The sequence below is a fragment of the Eurosta solidaginis genome, chromosome 1 (genome assembly GCF_040869045.1).
Source record: "Eurosta solidaginis isolate ZX-2024a chromosome 1, ASM4086904v1, whole genome shotgun sequence".
Classification (NCBI taxonomy): domain Eukaryota; kingdom Metazoa; phylum Arthropoda; class Insecta; order Diptera; family Tephritidae; genus Eurosta; species Eurosta solidaginis.
In genome coordinates, this window is record NC_090319.1 from 66,514,305 (window position 1) to 66,537,866 (window position 23,562).

The 23,562-nt window shown below is 34.8% G+C and overlaps 1 protein-coding gene across 4 annotated transcripts in view; it reads right to left on the minus strand.

Moving 5' to 3' along the window:
* The window catches only part of LOC137233878 (cyclin G-like), a 127,654-nt gene extending 104,296 nt beyond the window's left edge, over positions 1 to 23,358 (minus strand). The window contains exon 1 of one of the 4 annotated variants that reach the window (XM_067757395.1): positions 23,217 to 23,358. Coding sequence is in view for 1 of the 4 variants with exons in the window: in XM_067757388.1 (XP_067613489.1) it covers positions 6,400 to 6,413 (14 nt within the window). In the remaining 3 variants the exon portion in view is untranslated. Of the gene's footprint in view, positions 1 to 6,399; positions 7,195 to 23,216 lie in introns of those variants that run through there. The other 3 variants (XM_067757404.1, XM_067757388.1, XM_067757410.1) reach the window with 3 other exon arrangements.
* Between the last annotated feature and the right edge of the window lie 204 nt (positions 23,359 to 23,562).

The following is a 23,562-nucleotide window of genomic DNA, read 5'->3' on the forward strand; positions in this document are numbered from 1 at the left end:
ATTTGAAGCCTCTAGCTCTTAAAATAGGGCAGTAATTACGAAAAGTTCCTTATCTGAACAATCGGTTGTATGGGATGTATACTATATATACGACCGATCTCATCAATTTTTTCAGGCAACAATACGTGCAATATACGAAAGTATATGGTGAAGTTTGAAGCTTCAATCTGTTAAATTGGGTAAGATATTACAAAAATCCTCTTTTTCTGAAAAATCGGTTGTATGGAGGATATATGCTATAGTGGTCCGATCCGGTCGGTTCCGACAAATGTCTAATCGGACACCCAAATACACTCGCTCACCAAATTTTATCAAGATATTTCATTTTCATGAAAGGTATAAAAACAAACAAAAATGGAAACTACGTTTCTCTGCGTGTCCATAATAACAAACTTGATATATGTACCTACAATCAACAAACAACAACAAAAATTATAAAACACTCCTACCTACATACGAATAAAAATAAAGGAAGCTGAATAAAGCAATTGCGATTATGAAGAAAACAGTGCTGAAAAAGCTGGTTAAAGGACTCAAAAAACAAGTAAAATAAAATAACGAAACATAACGTAGATCTCTTTACGAGAACAAACTGGAACTCAGTTCCACGGTTGCCACTTTTAATCCATTTGGACCAAAATGGTCCCTTCCAACCCCATTTGGTCCGCTGGTCCCTTTTTTTCAATTTTGGTTTTCTAGGCAGTAGCCACGATTTTGGTACTTTTCACAACTTTGCCCAGAACATTTGGCACACTTTCATTAACTCGCATATAATTTTCAATTTTCTTATGTATATGGAAATCTTACCACAAAAATTGCTCAGTCAATAAAATGTAGCAGACCAGTGACATTTCATAGGAGATATTTTAGGCGAGGCATTAATAAGAAAAGTGATGGATCTAAGGGCAAACACATTAGGTACACGGACTTATCAGAAAACATTCTAGTTTTAGTATCCAGATATTTCGATCGGTTAGCAAACACTTTTCGTGATAGATTTTTTTCAATAGTTGAGCTAAGAAAATTTTTCTCAAATGCACGTGTGCCTCTAAGAAATTTGGCAGGGCTTTCCACTGATGAAGCCATTACGATGGCCGTCGAGTTAATATTTGAATTGAAAACTAAGTAAAATAATGAAACTAATTGGTTTTATGTTTGGTAACACTTTCAAAATTTTTTACAAAGAAACCAGGAGTATTGTGGTGTTAAGGCACGCCGAATACTTGAAAACTAAGTAGCTTGGCATAAGAATTATATTTTAACTGTAAGTAAGGCAGGAATACTTCTTGAAAGCGGTAACTTTATGAATGAATAACGAATCGCGGTTGAACAAATTTACTTTTATATTCAGATTTTGAAGCAAATGTAAAAAAGATTTGATTTCGAAAGAAGTGTTTTGTGTTTTATTCTCGTAGATACAGAACCCCATAAACTTCAATAATAACTAATTTTTAGTACCAACTTAAATATAATAACGTTCCGTTATTGCACAGTTGAAACTTTTAATACGTTTGATGTTTAATCTGAAGCCTGGGGCTAGATTGAGTAAATGAGTTTTTCAAAAATCACACTTACTAAATTTAGGCTTTGGTATGAAATTTCAACGTTCAGGGGAAAAAGTAAGCAACATTTATGATTTACTAAGTTTGCTCATAGTTCGGCCACACCAAAACGCAAATTTTTGGGCCTTTTCTTACTAAAACCTTACTGTGCTATACGTTTTATTTCTTTCCAATTAACAACATAATGCTGGAACTAAGAGCTTTGTCAGCAAAACTACATTCAAAACGTATAGTTAGTGAAGGCATAGACTTATCTTAGAAATTTGAAAATATAATACCTAAAATTAGTGTTTTTGTTTGTGCAGTTTGAATTAAGTCTCTTATTCGCTGAATTTATTAAAATTTTGTATAGGAAACCATGGAAATATTCCTAAATTTTATATTTAACAACAGCTACAACACTTTTGTGAATTGCTTGTATCACAATCAAATAAAACAAAAATTTGGTCCTTTTTTCTGAGATTTGGTCCTTTTTTCGATGAATTTTGGTCCCAAATGAAAACATGGTGTGGCAACCGTGCTCAGTTCATCTTACATTCACATATGACTATTTAGGAAAGTGTTAGTGCTATACAAATAAAGCGAAACACAATGGAATTGATACCAGCTGTTTATTGCAAGTGTAGTTGTAAATTGATATAAAACAATTGAAATGGAATTGAAATTCATAAAAAGAAATTTATCAAAGTATTGGTTGCAAATTTTATTGATACCAAAATGAATACAAAACAAATTATGATATACAAAATTTGTGCGAATACCCAAATTGATATCAATTGTTTGATTTAGCCTTTCAACTGCTGATTAAAATGCAATTTTGTCTGCCAAAAACGCATTTTTACTGAATTTCGAACATTAGTTCTTTCAGCTCTAAAATATTTCAAGAGTAGTACGATAAGTCAGTATTTTTCGAAGTTTAAAATGTTTTGCTAACGTTGACTCACTGGTTTACTTATAACTTTAAATTTGATAGTTAAAATTTGCTAAACTCTTTGCAACGGGTTTGTTTTAAAGGTGATTTGTATCAGCTGCGGTCCTGTAAAGTCCCACGCCATAGCACCGTTTTCACTATATTTCTCTTATATGTTTCCTCCTTTCTTCAAGCCAATATTTCCAAACAATAAACAACTAAAGTGGTTTTAAATTCTAGGAGCTTTGAAACTTATTTAGTAGATTTACAAAGTGTCCTATTCGTCATATGTGCTAAGGACTAGTACCATAAGTTCTACAAATTAAAAAAAATGCTAATAAAGTGCTAAAAGTTACTTTGTTTGCACTTTTGTTTCTATTAACATGTAAATATGTACATATCTATGTAAATCAATGGCAGGCTAAGAAATTTATTCGTTGCTGGAAGAGGGCAGCCCCCACTCCGCTGGAAGGATGAAGTGGAAAACGATTTAAACTCACTTGGCGTGACCAATTCACCCCAGTTGACAGAGCGAAGAAGCGACTGGCGCGCCTTGTTGAACCGGCATAACCGTTTAAACGGTTAAGCGCCAATTAAGTAAGTGATTCGTTGCTGTTCGTAAGACCCAACTTTTCTGGGTAGACCCGTATCAAGTTTTGAACAACGGTTTTGTCCACTTTTAGCAATACTTTCCGGCACATTCTTTTTGCTCCTTTTTTGCTCTTTATTAGTGTCCCTATTTTCAAAATTTTTGCTTTTATCAGAGCGCAATACCGCTCAATTGGCCTCAACTAAGGCGTTTTGAGTGCATTCAAGTTTTTCCTAACATAATGTACATTGCTATCTTCGAATCAGTTCCGGTTGACACGAGCTTAATGTGCTGAAGGAAAGTGCGGCTAAAATGTAGTTGATTAAGATGACGTAGGAATGGTAGAAGGCGGTTTTGAAGACACTCTTTCACATACATTTCTGCGTTGAGTTGAAAAACTTACATTGATTAACTCAATAATGTATTAGAGAGTATATTACAAGTTTTGAAAGATAATCTTCCATAAAGTGTTTAGCAATCGAGAGTGGAACATGATATTTGGTACTAACAAGATATCGCTCCAATTTTACAACGCAAACTGTAAAGCTCTAGCAATGTAAATAATGTAAAAAACCTCAACTGGCCTTCTTAATCTCCGGATCTAAGCCCCGTAGAACATATATGAGATTTGCTCGTGCGTAAATTCCGAAAACATCCGAAAACATCCTATAACATAAAAATATGAAAGACTTGAGGCAGTTTTGCAGGCCTGCCACTAGGCGTGAGAATTCTGTCATCCGGCCACACGTAGGAAAGTGTATGACCTTGAGAAATATCACATACTTCACTTTGCAGCAAGGCTGAACTTTTCTCAACATGCCACAGAGTACAGACTTTGGGGTATACTTTTTCTCAATATCGTCCACATTGTAAACTAAATGCCTTGAGAAATAACTACCGCAGAGGCTTAATAATAGGCATGGTAATAAAGAAATGAGAAAGTGCTTGACGAATAATATGATATGACATGTCAACTTCTGGCGCAGTACAATTTTGACATCAGTCCATCGATTTACAAAAACAAAATACATGAAACTTTTATTTATGTTTTGTAGGTATGTCACTGTATTGTGCTTCCGTGCATGGGTTAAAGCGTTTGTTACTGATAGCACACTATGTTCAAAACTCTCTCTCTGTACCCAGATCTTTTCACTTGTTGGTAACGATGGACCATAGCCAATCTCTCGAATATTATTTGTACCCTTTTTTTAATATGATAAAAATCTCATCTTGGCTTCCAATTGGTCAAGTATTGGGAAGTCAAGGCGAGATATATGTAAGTTGCTCCTCTTTTCTTTAAATCTTTGCTAGAAAAAAACTGATTAACAGTTAATAAAATTTCTACTGTGGCACAACATAAAAAGAACAATGGCGAAAGTCTTGAATAACGATAGATGAGCTAAATTATGAGTGTAGAAAAAGGTAGAATTTTTATTTTATTTGATTATGTATTTGTTTGCTTTAGTCTATAAAGAAACAGGTAAGGGTGTCCAAGTTCGGGTGGATATGATATACTCAGCGTGAGCTTTAATTGTACATGTCATTTCAGATAAATTACTTTTCTACATAACACGTGGCACCGCCCGTTTAAAAAAAATGTCTCCCCATTTCCTCTTGCCATAAAACATGATAAGTGAAATATCATTGATTCAAAACTATTTTTTGCTAAGTTATAGCTTATTATTCTAGTCTACGACCCTTTTAAACTTGTTTTATAAGTTGCCGTGGTCTTTAACCGATCCCGTCCATTTTTATTAGAAATATTTTCTGCTATTGGGAAAATTTGTGTGCCCAATTTTATTACGATCCGTTAATTTTTCTTCGAGTTATGGCTCCCGAAACATAGAAAATTGCTTAGACATAAAAGGGGCGGTGCCACGCCCATTTTCAAAAATGTTAGCGTTTTCCAATTTAATGTTATATTTCAATTTAGAAAGTAAAATTCTACTGATACAAAGCTTTTTTTCGCTAAGATATAGCTTATTATTTTCCCTTTTAAAAATCTTTTATATAAAAGTGGGCAAACTCTCTGCCGAATTTTGTTACGATAGGTTCATGGTTCAATTATATGGTTGGCTCATCTGTAAAGCAACAAATTATGTCTGTTCAAATTGTCATAATTTGTGTATTGGTGTTGGTGCGAATGGTATGGAATGGAAGCATAAATTTTGGCGGTTTCTGTATGTGTAAGAAAATGTTGCCAATGTGTTGGTTTCATTTTGAGTTTGCCATCTCCTTTTGACAATCCCATCGACCATGCAATGAAATAAATAAAATCAGCTGATGAGATGAGCCAACCATATAATTGAGCCATGGATAGGTTTTTGATTTATGATTCAAAATATTTGTAAAATTGATTTTATCACAGGTGGGCGGCGCCACGCCCATTTAAAAATTTTTTTTTTTCAAATTTTTATCAAGAGTCTCATTATCAGTCTATGTCAAAATTCAACATTCTAGGTGTATTATTTACTAAATAATCAGGTTTTTTTATGTTTTTTAAAATGTTATATATATAAAAAGTGGGCGTAGTTACCATCCGATTACGCTCATTTTCAATACCAATCAATTCTGGGTCCAGATAAGCTCGCGCACCAAATATGGTGAAGATATCTCAATATTCACTCAAGTTATCGTGCTAACGGACGGACGGACGGACATGGCTCAATCCAAATTTTTTCGATACTGATAATTTTGATATATGAAAGTCTATATCTATCTCGATTCCTTTATACCTGTAAAACCAACCGTTATCCAATGCTTTGCACACAGAGTATAAAAAATTTATATTTGTAACAATATCGAAAAAAAATGTTTCCTTTTGTTTAGAACTCAGCTGTGCGTGTGAACGTTATGGAAAACGAAACAAATACAATACATCCAGCAATCGACACACACTACTACCCGACGCACAAACACTACCAAACAGGAAGCAAAATAGTATTACTAAAAGAAACTTTTTCGCCATTGGTACATTTAAAAAGCGTTTCTTCTACAATTTTGCATTTCAATTTGTTTTCTAACAGCTTTTTTGTTTGTGCCCAGAATTTGCGTTTGTATAAATTATTGTATTTAGTATGTATTCGTGCAAAATAACATACACGCAATACATACAAACATAAACAAATGGGCATACAAATTAAATTACAATATTTTTTTTATGCAAAAAATTTTGGAAATGTATAGAATCTTCCCAGCGGGGCTAAATATGTAAATCAAGGGCTACGGTTTCGTCAAAAGTGCTCTGTATAAACTTAAACTATTTTTGAGCGTTGCAATTTTTTATAATAATTTTATAATTATTTAATAAAAATTATTTTAAATAAATATTTGCTTACATTTTGACAGCCATTTTGATTTTTATGTTGCGCAGGAATGTTTCGACAGTTGTTCTTTTTAATTTTTCGTATTATGTAGAAAAAAATTTTGCTATTGCACTAAAAAAACTGTATACTTTGTTGTTGGTATTGAACGTTGTAACGTTGTTTGTGTTACTTAACATTTAATTAACGTACAACGACATTAATCTAAGAGCGCTCGCTTGTTTTGTTTTTTCTACCACTAATTTGTACTTTTTCAAAGTTATCACAAAATTTCAACTTTCGCAAAAAATACGAGTGACGAAATGCAAATGTTTGCCTAATTATTGATGTAGTTTTAATTTTTTTTTTACTTTAAATGTTCACCACCTCTCACTTCTTCATGCATTGTATTGGTGAAACAAAGAATTTTTAATTTCTTGCTTCACGATATCATTTTGCTAGTGTTTTTCTTTTATTTAACGCTCAAAAGTTTGTACACAATAAAGTTTTCTGCAGTTATCGATTTTTCATTTCAATTGGTTTGTTTTTCCGATCGTATACTCAAAAGTTACAAAGCTGTTTGCATTTTGTGGTAAATCTACTTTTTATGATTTTAAAACATTTTTAAATGCTTAAAATAACATTTTTCTATTTAATTAATACCGTCGTAGATTATTATATTTATTTAGTTATTTTATTTTGTTAAATGCTTTGACAATTTGTTTTCATATTTAACATGCATATACACATACACAGATACTACTACATGTAATTTAGTGAGTAGAAAACTTCGACTATGACCTTATTCAATTGTTGCCAAACATAAACTAAATCAGCTTGAGCCAGAGCCTACAGTTCAGTTCGTAATTCGTATGTATACACAACTAGCTGCAGCCAGTTACGAATTTACTTCAGGGATGATAAATTGATTTTTTTATTTTGTACCAAGCGAGAAAAAAAAATGTACCAAAAGTCTTCGAATGCGAATTTGAACCAAACTACAGTTATATTCTGCTTATTTATCCAAAAACTATTTTTAGTCAGGAAACTTTCTAACACAAATTAAAGGTAGTATAACAGGGAAATATGATTTATGAAGAAATACTTTTCCAGTAAAAATAATAAAAGAAGTATCGATTGAAGCGTACAATTATGTACATATATAAAAACATTTCTTTATTGAGTACCAGTAAGGAAAATAAAATTAATATTAAAAAAAAAAATAATAACAGCAGCATTCAATGCAAAAACATTTCATAAAAACTTTTAGGTACAAGAGATTCAGATTCAGGCATAAAAGTTGACAAATTGTCGCCTACATCTATACTAATAACTCATGTTTCAATCACTACATTAACAGTTCTTCTTCTTTGAGTTCTTTAAATATCTCAGTTGACAAAAAGCTTTTTTTCGTATCTATATTATGACAACTACTTTTATTTGATTATATCAAGTCTTTAGGTTTTATTAAATTCGAAACATTGTTTATTTGGAGTCAATTTCTACACTGAGTTTTAATTAAATCTTGTATAGAAAATATCTTTTCTACGTTTGTGGATGAATGTGGTATCGGAATTGAACTATTCTATAAATATTGGAAAACATTTGCGCATTTAATTCAGTTTTAACTGATCCTAATTCTTCCCAAAAGCTGCATATATTTAAATTCTTTAATTTTTTAAGGCTCTCATTCTCTGCTAAACCTCTAAATTCAGAATTAATTTTCTCTATATTATCAAGTTCAGATTTCGGAAACAAGTCCATAACTAAAGGCACAATGCTATTTGTTTCACCGCTTAAAATACTTTCTGGTGAAAGCTTTGCAGCCCACAACAAAGTTCTATCATTAAAATTTATTTTCTTTAATAAAGTACTACATAATTGTATATACAACTGTTTAGCACAGCTCTTAAATATGTGTACGTCATCTATTTCGAAAATGTTGTTTGATAGAATAATATCCACATTAACACCGCAGTAAACTTCATCTGGTGTTAAGTCATTTTCCTCTGAATCAATATTTAACATACAAATAGGACTGGAAGCTAAATAAGATTTTTTTTTTTAAATTTTTAATTTGGTAATGCGTAAATGCATGCGAATATCTTCAGACTGCATTTCTATATTCACATATTTATTTCATTTAAAATATAAGAAAGTAATGTAAAATATACTTTATAAATAGGACTTTGAAAAATTTCAGATATAAGATTAACATTTTGATTACTGCTTTTATTTTCAAATACGTAAAGATTTAAATAATACTTGAGGGCATTCCATTGCTCAAGAATTATATCTATGACTGCTTGTCTAGAAAGCCACCTTGTGGGGGCGTACTTTAGTATAACATGCATTTCTGTACCGAAACGTTCTTGAACACTCTGAAAGTCTGCCCTCCTAAGGGGGCTGTTACAAAAATGATAGTTTACGTCGTTTAAAAATTTATCAATTTTGTTGGGAAATACATCACAAGCGGCCATTGAATCTAAATTTAAAATGTGACAAACACTTCCATTAACATTCAGATTTGGAACAATTTCAGCTTTGCTTACACTCCGCTTTTTGCTCTCATCATAACCGAGCAATTGTCGGCAGTGAAACCAATAAAAAATTTTCAAGTGATATTGAATGGTCTTTCAAAGATTTAATAATGGCATTAAAAATACCCACCATGCTACTATCGGTCAAAGGTATCAAATCTAAATATCTATCAATGCACTTTTTATCAAAAATTCGAATCGAAACTGCCAAATTTTTTGGTATACATATATAAGTCGTTTCATCTATTATTAGAGAGTAATAATTCTTCTGACAAAATGCAATTGTGGATATATAATTTTCTGGCCCTGTTATTTGAGTTAAAATTTTCTGTGCTTTATTTCTATTGATGCAAAATTTGTTCACAATTTTAGAATCAGTTATGCTATTTTTCATAAGTATATTTAAATGATCCATAATTGCAAATGGCAAATTTTGCTCGACAACAAAACAACTTAACTATATATTTTCTTCGAAAAATTTAAAATTTTTTTGTACATTCAGAGCTGCTTTGCAAATGACTTGAGGTGTAGTGCTGTATAATGTACCAAATATGTCAATGTAGCACCAACGTACTTACGGGAAGCGAACTGTTCCAAAAAAAGTACATATGTATCATGATTATCATCACTGATCTATTTAGCATCGAACGAACTGAAAACGAAATCTTCTGTCCATGGACGGACTCAGTGCACGGACTTTACCACTTTATTGGTAGATCTACCAACTTTTTAGCCCATTTTCATTTTCTACCACTAAAGCCCAAAAATATACCAACATTTGCCTTTGTAAGGAAATTAAGAAACGATTCAATTTCGAAGACGAAAAATTACACCTTTTTGAATATTTTGATGCAAAAAATATTCAATCTAGTCAAATGACGACTGTTCCCTTACATAAAGCTTTTCCATTTCACAAAACTTCCATGGAAATTCTTAACAACGAATGGCGATCATTAATGTTATATTATAAGAAAAAAATAGAAGAGATATTTTCCGACGATATTCTTAAGGGATGGTTAAAATTGGGAACTGAAAAGTCTTCTAGAAGAAAATTTGTTTGAAAATTTCAGTGAATAAATGTGCTCCTTAGCAATATTACCTCACAGTAGTGCAGCCGCAGAAAAGTCGTTCTCTATATTGTACGACATAAAAACCGCCAAGCGTAATGGATTAAAAATTTCCAGCATTTCAATCAAATATTAATAGAAGAGTATTGTAGCGGACTTTATTTCAGCCTCCAGTGAAATTAATAAGATTTTATAAAAATTTTAATGTGTAGAAGGTGATTTTGCTTTTGTATTTAATAACACCCATATGGCATTAGATTTTTCTTTTTTTTTTTTTTGACAATTTTTTTTTTGTTGAAAATTTGTTTTTTATTTTGAAAAAACTGTGCACAAATTCAATACAAGAAATAAATTTGTTTATGAAAGAAAGTAGTAGTCATCTACTCGCAAACATTTTTCTGCGCTATTTTCATCAATTTTTTATGAATAATTTTGGACGAAAGTAAAAACGTTGTAAGTAAACGATAACATGCCAGTGTGGCAGATTGGAAAATTGTTGTTGTAATTAGACGTATCGGTAAAGTTTCCTCAGTATTTCAAGCTCAAAATACAGAAAAAAAGCAAGTACCATATAGGCATAAGCTATATATGTATGTATGTATATACAAATTCACATAAATACTTTTTTTACATGTTTTTTTTAAGTGTTGTTTCCGTGAAATGTACTTTATTTGTTTTACAATAAAATATGAATTGTTTGGTACAAATATAAAGCGTAGCTATTGTTTTCTTGGAGAAAAAATCTACCAACTTCTACCACTATTTTAATTTTTCGTCTACCAACATTCTCTTTTTAAAGGTCCGTGCACTGGCTGCAGCCAGTCACGAATTTATTTAGCATCGAACGAACTGAAAACGAAATCTTCTGTCCATGGACGGACTATACACAAAACACAGTCGGTTGAGCAGCAACCAGCTAAAGTAACAGCGCTGCCAGATTATTATAAACGTGTTATGTTTTTGTTAAATTTATTGTTTACAATTTTAAATTTATTTTACAAGCATACCAGGCAGATGTTGTCCTTTCCGAAAAATGACTTCCTTGAATTTCCTCCCCTGCACGTCCTGGGAGACAGTCGCGTTACGCACCAGTTTCGCACTACAGGCAGGTTTAATAACTTCCTCCGAACTGGTGCTAATCGGATGCAGAGCAAGACAGTTGGTACACTGAGATAAAAAACCGTTCTAAAACGAACGAACCAAGTTCAAAATTAAGAACATTCGTTGACAAAAGTCTGTAAGTACGTTTTTTCTTAACTCCTGACCGATGGGCTTGTTTTAAGAACACTTTATCCAAGCACACCGTTCGTATTTTATGACCAGTTTGGTATTGATGTGTGAACCTTCTGTGCTCATTTCAAGCACTATTTGGGTTTGATTTAAGATTTTTCGTTCTCACGCTTCGAGAGCGGTTTGTTAACATTTGTCGGTCTCAATTCAAGAACGGGTTGTGCTTCATCTTTGGGGGGAGTGGGAAGGTAATTTTTCCAATTAGTACCCATTTATTTATTTATTTTTTATTTATTAATAATAATTTTTTTATCATTAGTAAGAAATATTAATAACAAAAAAACTATTATTAAAAACCAAAAATGAAAAAACGCATAATATGCATTTTTTTCTCTATTTCTTATTGAGAAATTCTTCTTATTTGATGATGCAATCTGAATATATACTGATAACAAGTTTGAGAGCATATGTGAATGGAGCTGAACGAAAAATAAGAGTTAATAAAAATAGAATATAAAGAAATTATTTTAACAAGTAATGAAGGCTAAGTTCGGGTGTAACCGAACATTACATACTCAGCTGAGAGCTTTGGAGACAAAATAAGGGAAAATGAACCTAGGGTAACCTTGGAATGTGTTTGTATGACATGGGTATCAAATGGAAGGTATTAAAGAGTATTTCAAAAGGGAGTGGCTTCACATTAACCACCTTTAGTTGAAGCAAATCAAATTCCGCTCCGTCCCATTGAACACAGTTCATGATTTAAAAAAAAAATTTGCTAAACCTGTTCTTGATAGCATGTTTTATATCTTTCATGAAAAAAAATTTTATATTATTACGTCTGTCACGAATCTCAAAATTGTAAGTCTTTAGGTATACTAATATGATCAGGATGACGAGCTGAGTTGATTTGGCCATGTCCTGAATCAGTTGCGATGAATAGTGGGCACGCATTGAATACATAGAATTAGTGCAGAGGGTGAAACATAGACACATATTTCGGTTACATCTGAGATTGAAATTTAGCAGTACTAATTTTATGCGCAGCAATTTCAGAGGTGTATTTAAAGTTTGTCGCTTAGCAGTTCATATAAAGTTTAAGCGTAAACGTATACAGATGTAAAAAAAACACAGCTATTGACGAAGTTTGGTGAGCTGGTATATTTGGGTGTCCAATTGGTCATTATAATACATGCCCCATAAAACCGATTCTCGAAAATATGAGTTTTGTCAATTATTCGTCATTTTTAAAGGTAGAAGATTGAAATTTCACAGGATGATTGTTGTCTCGTTCGTTAAGATTGGTCGTACGTATAACATATTTCCCACACAATTCAGATGTTATGAATTTTTGAAATTTAAAGACTTTAGTATTCAGCTGCACTCATGAAAAGTCCCGTCCCCGTCAACATGCCTGCTGGGGTTGCAGTTCTCCGAAAAGATATAGTTTTAGACGCTTTTTAAGGACTTAAATTACAAACATTCAAATTAAAAAAACTTACGTTTGTTCCCTGAGAAAATACCCTTTTGTTGCCCACCGTGGATTAATGTAGCTATTAAATAACACTATTATAATCAATGTAAGTATAACAAACTCAAATTTTACAAATATTTATAAGTCTGGCAACGTAAATAATATGTATTTATGTAAATTTTATGTACACAAAATCGGCTATTGGGTTTGTTGTTGTACGACCGAGCAAAGTGAAACCCATGGTACAAGTATTTTTGTAAGTCTATTTGTGTATGAGTTCGTTCAGCTGAGTACAATGTATACAAAACTACAAAAACAACTGTACTCTGGGAGTTATGGTGGTGGTGTCATCGACTGCAGTTGTTTCATATCCAAACACCTATACTAATTGTATACACCCTCAGCTCAGCGTATTGGTGCTTATTTACAATCAGTATCTGTGTGTTGGTATTTGTAAAGGTGGAATACTTGAAGATTGGAACAAACATGGCTACCCGGCCCATTTCAGTCGATTTGTTTATTATGTCGATTGCCAAAGTGTTTGTCCAAAACAATTGGAATCGGAACATACTAAAGTGTAACTAAATTGTTTTTTGATATACAGTGTGTGTCAAAAAAGGGTATCTGCTATAACTTGTAAACTGATAGCATTCTAGCCACTGAATCCTATAGTTGCTACAATGAGCTGCAGGACGATGAAATGGCAGGAATGCCAGCTCGAAGTGGAAAACCTAAGCCTTTTTATTAACACCTCAAAATCGTCTTTTGCTTCAATGATTTTGGAGTAAGTTTAAAATAATAATAAGAATTTTTTGATAGTTCAAATAAAGTGGCATTTTAGGCGTAGCTAGAAAGTTCAAATGTGCTAGTAAACTATATACTTGAAAATTGCAATAGGGGTGTTCTCGAAGAAACTCTTTGTACAAAGAACGTTAAGAAACCACAGAATACAAAAAAATTAATTTTCCGCCTTGACGTATGCAAACATTTCTCATGCCTTATCTAACACGTAACAAAAGGCCAGACGAGGATTTTTAAAAATGATGTTGCATATTTCAAGGCGCAAGTTTCGTCTTTTAAGCTTCTTCCCTTTGCACATTCTTTGTACAAAGTTTTCGCCCAAGAGCACCTTCCTAAAGTTTTCTGGCACATATTTTTGAAGAACTTTTTAACTGACTTATCTTGTTTGGTTGATTTGCCGACAGGGTGGATAAACGATGTATATTGGAACGATTTTCCGTCATCCCTTGTCAAATTTGGTTTTGAGACATAAATGTCTCAACTTTTTAACCCTTTAAGGACCTCAGAAATAAATAAAACGAATACAAGGCGTGATACACCTCCGAATAGATTTAGGCCGAACTTCTTTTCAATCCGCGTCGTGCTCCTTTTAATTGTTCCTACAAGCGGACGGTGGACCCACATGTTTTATGCCGACTCCGAAAGGCATCAGCAATGCAGATGAACTTTCACTGCAAAGCTTTTCATGGCAGAGATACACTCAAGAGTATTTGCCAAATAACTGCCGAGGGACAATCCCGCTTAATAAAACTGTTTTCTAGTTTGTTTTTAAATGTTTGAGTTGTTTTGCCCGGGACTTGAACCCAGGATCTTTGTTGTATTAGGCAGAGCACTCTACCACTGCCGCCAACGAAAATATTTTTATGATATTCAGGAGTGTGAAATCACTGAAACCAAAATAATTATACGATAAAAGCTCACAGTTAAGTATATGTATAATATTCGGTTACACCCAAGGTTCGACACTGTTGTTCTCATGAAAAAATAAGTATTTTCTTGTTGTAGCGATATAAATACTCCCCCAAGATTTTGGAGAGCGTTATCAATGTTAATGGTCCTCTGCCGGATATAGATCCGGTATGTTCCGGAAATTAACAGCATATAGGTTCTAGCCCGTAGATCTCGGCAACGATTCGTTAGGACCACATCGAAGCTTCTAGGTCCGTGGATTTTTCGTCGCTTCTTATAACAGGCATGCCTACCGCGCAAATAATACGAGGGTTGCTTTTTATTCTAATTGAAAACATTATTTCTAAAATGTTGATGTTGCTTTGCCCGGGGTGTGAACCCAGGGCATACGGTGTGGTAGGCGGAGCACGCTACCATCACACCACGGTGGCCGCCGCAACATTATGGAAGAATTAGTGAACATCAATGAAATTACATTGGCTATTAGTCAAGGACATCTGAACAAACACAAACGCTTTAGTTAAGTTTTTCATGTTGAGCAACGAAGGGAAATCCTGCTCCACTTGCTAGCCTTGTATTACGAATCAGGGTACTGAAGGATTTGAAAACTTTGAATCCAATCGTCTGAAGTGCAAACAAAGACTCAAAACAGGTTCAGAGTAGCTTTGTAAATACATATGTATTGGAAAAGGAGTTAACTCTTCTAGCAATTGCTTGTTAAGTATAAGTATGTATATGTATATATGTCACATATGCACTTTACATAAGACGGTTAAATTATGAACCAAAATTGATAGCCAACTTTTTTAATGTCGTGTACGCGCTATGAAGCACGTAAATTATATCAAGTTGCAAATAACAGCTGTTTGCGGATGCCCAGGTTATTTGTGACTCTTTTGAAATGTATGACGACAGTTGTTATCACATCAATTCTTAGAGGTCAGTATACTCGCGTATACACTGGATGAGAATGCTTTGCTAGCATCAATGTTTACGATCAAAACCTGTTGAAACTGTTAGTTTCATTCTACTGCTGTTAGAGGTATTAGATGGCAATTTCTTAAGCTATCATCCGGTGGCAAAATCCTGAGCCAGATAAATAATTTTGCATGTAAATGCAACAACAACGATTTGATTAAATCCAGATAGAAGTCTGGTTCAATTTGTGATCCAGATAATTTGTTTATTACTTCTTTTTAGGTTGGCAACGCGGCCTTTAATATACCTACTTTTTAAAAATAGATGTCGCTGCTTAGCCTTTCGCCGTATGAGTTAAATGAAAAACAGCGGCGACATCGGCCTATCACAATTCACGTGTGCGAAAATTTCACGACATCTGCTTCTCAAGTCTCTCAATGATCCAGAGCATTCCCGTGAGAATTGAGAGTGAGCCGGAGCTGTAAAACTCACTGAAAGACGGCATTAAACTCCATCACTCAATTGTACTGAGCGAAGTATTGTCGAATACATATTCCTTGAAATTTTTCCGAAAATAAAGATAAGCTCTTTTAACAAAAGCACGATCTTATATTTATAACGTATAATTTTACAACGTCGTATTGACGATACAGTTATCATTGCAGGAGGGCAAGCAATTTTCAGAGATTGTTCTTCCTGGTCGGGTTTGGATATTTCATAAGTTTGTTGTGAGACGTTTATGTGTTTTGGGGTGTTAGGGGAGTGAAAAAATACATTGGAAATATGTACGCTTCGTCTAAAATGATATTCATCGCAAGAAAGTGGCGGAAACAATAAAAAAATTAAATGAAAATATTCTCTCTCAACCTCGAAAACCAATTCCCAAACTGTGTTGCAATAGTACGAAAACAAAAACATACATTTTTTGGCAAGAAATACGAAAAACGGAATAACCATAGACTGAATTCGACTTTATGTTAAGCAGCGCATTATTGACATTCATTTCGCCTTCACACACATTTAATTATATGCAAGCCGATTCATTTTGCAATATATACATAAAAGTATTTAAAAAAGTATTTTTAAAGTAGTAGCATTAGAGGAAGTAGTAGTAGTAGAAAAACGGCCTAATGCACGTTTCGTATAATATCGTGGGAAAATGAAACCCTTTTCAGACTTGTTGGCAGTGTTGCCGTGAGCCTAGAAAGAAATGTATCAGTTTACAAATAAAAAAGGTACCAATCGCATAAACAACGACTAATTTTACCAGTTTTGTTATAAATATATGTAACTGCTTTCATATATAAAGTTCAAATTATGGAGGAATTTTCAAATTTCTTCAGCTCACATACATATATCGTTAAATCCACACTGCAAAAATTGTTGGAGCATGTGTTGCATGTGTGTTTAATTTACGGCGGCCAATTTTTTAGTTTTAAAACTTGCTTTGTTTATGATTTGAATCATAGGAACTTTTAAAATTACAACTGAAAATTCAGCTGTGAATCACAAAAGCGACATTACATATTTGTGGCCTATAGTGAGAGCGAAGCCGCCGGGAAAGGCTAGTTTATCCTAAAACGCTTAATAATTTGAACATAAGAGCGGTAGCAGCTCTATTTTCCACATATGTATAAGGCCAAATACTCTCTCTTTATCAATCTTATGTGTGTTTGTATATTATTCTCTTCCTGTGTTCTTCGCCCCACATACCTGCACTTGAACGTCCCTCACCTAGCACTTAAATGTGCAAAGCGTGGCCGTATGAGCAAAACGGCTCGTATGAGCTGGTTTAGGCCATTTATTGTTCATGCCGAAAATTGGTCGAAAGCGGTATCAACGGATGCGCATCACTGCCAGTTATAAGAAACTAATTGCGAAATTTAACCCTTTCTAACTGTTCAGAAGTTATTAAAAAACAGCCGTTTTCGATGTCAGCTTAACTCGGACTTTCCATCACCCAATTCACTAAGTTATTAAAACAAAACACTAAAAGAAAAGTTATGTAATAAATTTATATGCTCACTTTGCATATGTTTTTCAAAAAATTAATAATGAATTCAAATAAAATGAGCAAAGGCGAACATGTTTTCAAATTGTCCTCAAGTCGTTAAAAAAGCAAAATACCCAAAAAGGTGCAGATTTTTAAAAAAAATGTATATTGCGATTGGCTGAAAAAATAAGCGAAATCAGTGATGCAAAATCCTTTAGTAGGTTCTCCTTTGAAATGATTCTTACCTCATAGTTAAGTTGAGGATATACATATATGTACGTATGAGAAGGGTTTGAAAAATCACTTGGGCTTACACGTCCCTTATTTTAGCGGTGAAAGGTTGGCGGAATAAGTTGAAAATTTTACATAATGAGTACCTAATTTATTGCAAATTAACTACGAGAAAAAAAATTTATAGCTTTACAAATTTTTTTTTATGACATTCTGCGCTAAAATAAGACTGAAGTTAGCGAAACCAATCGGCGAAAGGTTGGCGGAATAAGTTGAAAATTTTACATAATGAGTACCTAATTTATTGCAAATTAACTGCGAGAAAAAAAATTTATAGCTTTACAAATTTTTTTTTTATGACATTCTGCGCTAAAATAAGACTGAAGTTAGCGAAACCAATCGGCGAAAGGTTGGCGGAATAAGTTGAAAATTTTACATAATGAGTACCTAATTTATTGCAAATTAACTGCGAGAAAAAAAATTTATAGCTTTACAAAATTTTTGTATGTCATTCTGCGCTAAAATAAGACTGAAGTTAGCGAAACCAATCGGCGAAGAGTGGGCGGAAGAAGTTGAAAATTTTACATAATGAGTACCTAATTTATTGCAAATTATCAGGGGGAAAAAAAATGTATAGCTTTATAAAATTTTTTTTATGACATTCTGCGCTAAAATAAGACTGAAGTTAGCGAAACCAATCGGCGAAAGGTTGGGGGAAGAAGTTGAAAATTTTACATAATGAGTACCTAATTTATTGCAAATTAACAGCGCTAAAATAAGACTGAAGTTAGCGAAACCAATCGGCGAAAGGTTGGCGGAATAAGTTGAAAATTTTACACAATGAGTAGCTAATTTATTGCAAATTAGCAGCGAAAAAAAAATGTATAGCTTTACAAATTTTTTTTTATGACATTCTGCGCTAAAACAAGACTGAAGTTAACGAAACCGATCGGCGAAAGGTTGGCGGAATAAGTTGAAAATTTTACATAATGAGTACCTAATTTATTGCAAATTAACAGCGAGAAAAAAATGTATAGCTGTACACATTTTTTTTAAATGACGTTCTGCGCTAAAATAACACTGAAGTTAGCGAAACCAATCGGCGAAAGGTTGGCGGAATAAGTTGAACATTTTACATAATGAGTACCTAATTTATTGCAAATTAACTGCGAGAAAAAAAAATGTATAGCTTTACAAATTTTTTTTTTTTATGACATTCTGCGCTAAAATAAGACTGAAGTTAGCGAAACCAATCGGCGAAAGGTTGGCGGAATAAGTTGAAAATTTTACATAATGAGTACCTAATTTATTGCAAATTAACTGCGAGAAAAAAATTTTATAGCTTTACAAATTTTTTTTTATGACATTCTGCGCTAAATAAGACTGAAGTTAGCTAAACCAATCGGCGAAAAGTTGGCGGAAGAAGTTGAAAATTTTACATAATGAGTACCTAATTTATTGCAAATTAACTGCGAGAAAAAAAAATGTATAGCTGTACAAATTTTTTTTTATGACGTTCTGCGCTAAAATAAGACTGAAGTTAGCGAAACCAATCGGCGAAAGGTTGGCGGAATAAGGTGAAAATTTTACATAATGAGTACCTAATTTATTGCAAATTAACTGCGAGAAAAAAAATGTATAGCTGTACAAATTTTTTTTTATGACGTTCTGCGCTAAAATAACACTGAAGTTAGCGAAACCAATCGGCGAAAGGTTGGCGGAATAAGTTGAACATTATACATAATGAGTACCTAATTTAGTGCAAATTAACTGCGAGAAAAAAAATGTATAGCTTTACAAATTTTTTTTTTATGACATTCTGCGCTAAAATAAGACTGAAGTTAGCGAAACCAATCGGCGAATTGGCGGAATAAGTTGAAAATTTTACATAATGAGTACCTAATTTATTGCAAATTAACTGCGAGAAAAAAATTTTATAGCTTTACAAATTTTTTTTTATGACATTCTGCGCTAAATAAGACTGAAGTTAGCTAAACCAATCGGCGAAAAGTTGGCGGAAGAAGTTGAAAATTTTACATAATGAGTACCTAATTTATTGCAAATTAGCAGCGAGAAAAAGAATTTATAGCTTTATAAAATTTTTTTTTACGACATTCTGCGCTAAAATAAGACTGAAGTTAGCGAAACCAATCGGCGAAAGGTTGGCGGAAGAAGTTGAAAATTTTACATGAGTACCTAATTTATAGCAAATTAACAGCGAGAAAAAAAATTTATAGCTGTACAAAGATTTTCTAAATGACATTCTGCGCTAAAATAAGACTGAAGTTAGCGAAACCAATCGGCGAAAGGTTGGCGGAATAAGTTGAAAACTTTACATAATGAGTACCTAATTTATTGCAAATTAACTGCGAGAAAAAAAAATGTATAGCTGTACAAATTTTTTTTTATGACGTTCTGCGCTAAAATAAGACTGAAGTTAGCGAAACCAATCGGCGAAAGGTTGGCGGAATAAGGTGAAAATTTTACATAATGAGTACCTAATTTATTGCAAATTAACTGCGAGAAAAAAAATGTATAGCTGTACAAATTTTTTTTTATGACGTTCTGCGCTAAAATAACACTGAAGTTAGCGAAACCAATCGGCGAAAGGTTGGCGGAATAAGTTGAACATTATACATAATGAGTACCTAATTTAGTGCAAATTAACTGCGAGAAAAAAAATGTATAGCTTTACAAATTTTTTTTTTATGACATTCTGCGCTAAAATAAGACTGAAGTTAGCGAAACCAATCGGCGAATTGGCGGAATAAGTTGAAAATTTGACATAATGAGTACCTAATTTATTGCAAATTAACTGCGAGAAAAAAAAATTTATAGCTTTACAAATTTTTTTTTATGACATTCTGCGCTAAAATAAGACTGAAGTTAGCTAAACCAATCGGCGAAAAGTTGGCGGAAGAAGTTGAAAATTTTACATAATGAGGACCTAATTTATTGCAAATTAGCAGCGAGAAAAAAAATTTGGGGACTGCCTGGATCAAGCTGTCTTATAAGGTCACGTTCTCTCGCTAAGTTTGCGGCCTCCGCCGGGAAGTGGGGCCGGATTTCGGGAATTCTCCCGACGGGAATGAAACGTGCCGAGGCGGATTCAATGACCTTACGGAAGGCACGCTCCCCTTGGCGGGCATCAGTCGGGATAGGGAGGGCAGCAAAGCGGTTGTCTGTAAAAGATTTATATTCTTCCCACTTTCCTTTTTTGAAGTTTATGAAAGTGCGTTTGTCAGTGACGATGAAGTCGGCGGTACGCTCGAGCGAAATAAGTATGGGCAGGTGGTCGGATGCCAATGTTACCATCGGCTGGCAGTTGACGCAGTTTACGAGCTGTGACAGCTTCCTACCATACGTGTGGGGCCTTCTCCGTTTATCGTGCAGAATGTCGTTTCTTCTATTTGATCCGCCAACATCTCACCCCTACTGTCCGCCCGCAAGTTTGAATGCCATAGATGATGATGGGCATTGAAATCGCCTAAGATAATGTGATTGTTGCCAGTGAGAAAGGCCCTGATATTAGGGCGGTATCCACTGGGGCAACAGGTGGCAGGAGGGATGTAGATGTTGATGATTTCTAGGTTTGCATCGCCTGACCGGACAGATAGGCCTTGACGTTCTAAGACATTGTCCCTGCGGTCGATGCCAGGATCAAATATATAATATTGCACAGAGTGGTGTATGATAAACCCGAGGCCGCCTCCATTTCCGCTCTCGCGGTCTTTCCTGTGGACATTATACCCAGAGCAGGTCTGCAATGCAGATCTTGCTGTGAGTTTAGTCTCTTGAATTGCAGCAATGCGGATGTTGTGCCGCTTCATGAAATCGACTATCTCCGTAATCTTCCCAGTTAGTCCATTACAGTTTAACTGCAGAATTCGGAAGTGCAGGAGACCCCGCCACTCTGGGGGTAAGTGACGGGTGACTACGCCTGGGTTGTGGAAGGCCAGGGCGCAATTGCTGTTGTGGCCCTGAGACTGGGCGTCCTTGGGCAAGCATTGGGGTACCCGGATGATTTGGGTTTGCGACCTGGCAACATGGCGCGATGAAACCCGTCGGGGGGTTGCCGTCGCCGAGAGCAGAACATCTAGGAAAGTGGCAGCACCCAAGGCAGGAGCTGCGCTTAGGCGTAGACTACGGGACGCCCTTGGGCGTGAACACAAGAAGCCACAAAAGATTTATAAAAGTTACGTGGACGTCGGGTTTTGGGATCAAGTCCAGAACAATCTGTCCGATGCAACCATCCCTTGCACGAGGCACACTGAACAGAGTATGACCGTCCTAAAAAGATTCTTTTCCGGCAGATGCAGCAAAACCATTTCTCAGGACCGGGGTCAGGAGACGGACCCGGATTGGATTCGATGCCTTCCCGGAGTAAGAGTATGGAGCAGTCCTGCTGCAAGGAGGATGAAAATTTGTGGGAGGGACGAAACAAATTAAATGGGGTCACACTGAAATGACAGTCCTTGGTCGGGAAAAATCCCGAGTCGCTCCGGTACATGTTGTTGTTGTTGTTGTAGCAATGCTCGCCCCACCTAATAGCCGCGACCGATCACAAATTGTCATCAATATCCTCTAACGGGAGTCCAAGGAAACTTGCCGTTTCAACAGGGGTTATGGTCCGAAAGGGGTGTTAGAGGCGTTGGTTCCACATTACAATTAAAGAGATGGTTGGTGTCATGTGGGGACACATTGCAAGCGGGGCATACATTTTGTATGTCGGGGTTGATTCTGGATAGGTAAGAGTTTAACCTGTTACAGTATCCAGAACGAAGTTGAGCAAGAGTGACACGCGTTTCCCTGGGGAGTATGCGTTCTTCTTCCGCGAGTTCTGGATATTTTTCTTCAAGTACTGGATTCACCGGGCAATTCCCGACATAAAGGTCCGACGCCTGTCTATGGAGTTCACCAAGGACCTGCTTGTGTTTTTTCGCTTCATACGGCTGGGTTCTCAGGTGCCGTATTTCCTCAAAATTCTTACGGAGATGACTCCTTAGGCCCCTAGGCGGTGCTGGTTGAAGAGATTTTAGGCCGAGCTTCTCTTCCAATTTGTCTCACTTAAAAAGTTGACTTAAATCTCTCCTCCAAAAACGTGCTGGATCCGCCCCTGGTACCAGATTCGTTTCCGGCAGATGACTGCGCAGAACCGCAGCACTCCTGTAGAGTGTTATGATGTTTTGTCGAGGGCTAACCCTATATTCTGCCGTATTCTCGCTTTTTTATGTAAAGGTTTGTACCTTTATAATTATAACATCCCAAAAGATCTACTTGGGGAAAACTAAGTTTACAAAAAAATTCACAATAAACCCGAAGCAGCATCACAAAATTCAGAAGATTGTCAATTACAAAGCTGTTGCCATGCGCTCCATTCGTTTCTGCTCCATTCACCGCCTACCACTACTCGCCAATCTCCAAGTCACTACAATGACAATTAGCCCTGCCTTTACCGACCTTGCACGCACTCTCATGCAAATGAAATTACTTGTTGAGAATCTAATTGGAAATTTTGTTAGAATTACGTCAATATACATACATATATTACTTTTCAACCATCGCCTACCACAATCATGCGTGAAATTTCACTATACAATCAATGAGCGCTACCTAATTCACTTAATCCGCACCATTTTATCGATAGATTCCTTTAGCAATGCTTAAAGTATGATATATTCATAACTTACCCGGATGCTTCTGCAGATTGAGTCAGTTTTTGTGCTTTTTTTATTGGTCCTGAACAAAAGAAAAAGTTTCAACACGAATCGAACAAGAACTGTGACATGCAAAAAGGTTGATCTTTCTATTTTGACAGTTACCACAAACCGGTGGCGGCATGAAGTTGGCCGTGGTTGACAAATGTCATAATATTCAAAAAATGTTCGAAGTCGAAGTGAAGGTTGATGTACTGGCTAAACTAGTACCTAATAGAAATTCTTAAGGAACTCTAAATCAGAGAACAGTTACAGAATGGTAAATTCTATGGTAATGCTAATGGAAGTGTAATGCATGCAACATTTTGTGCACTACCCT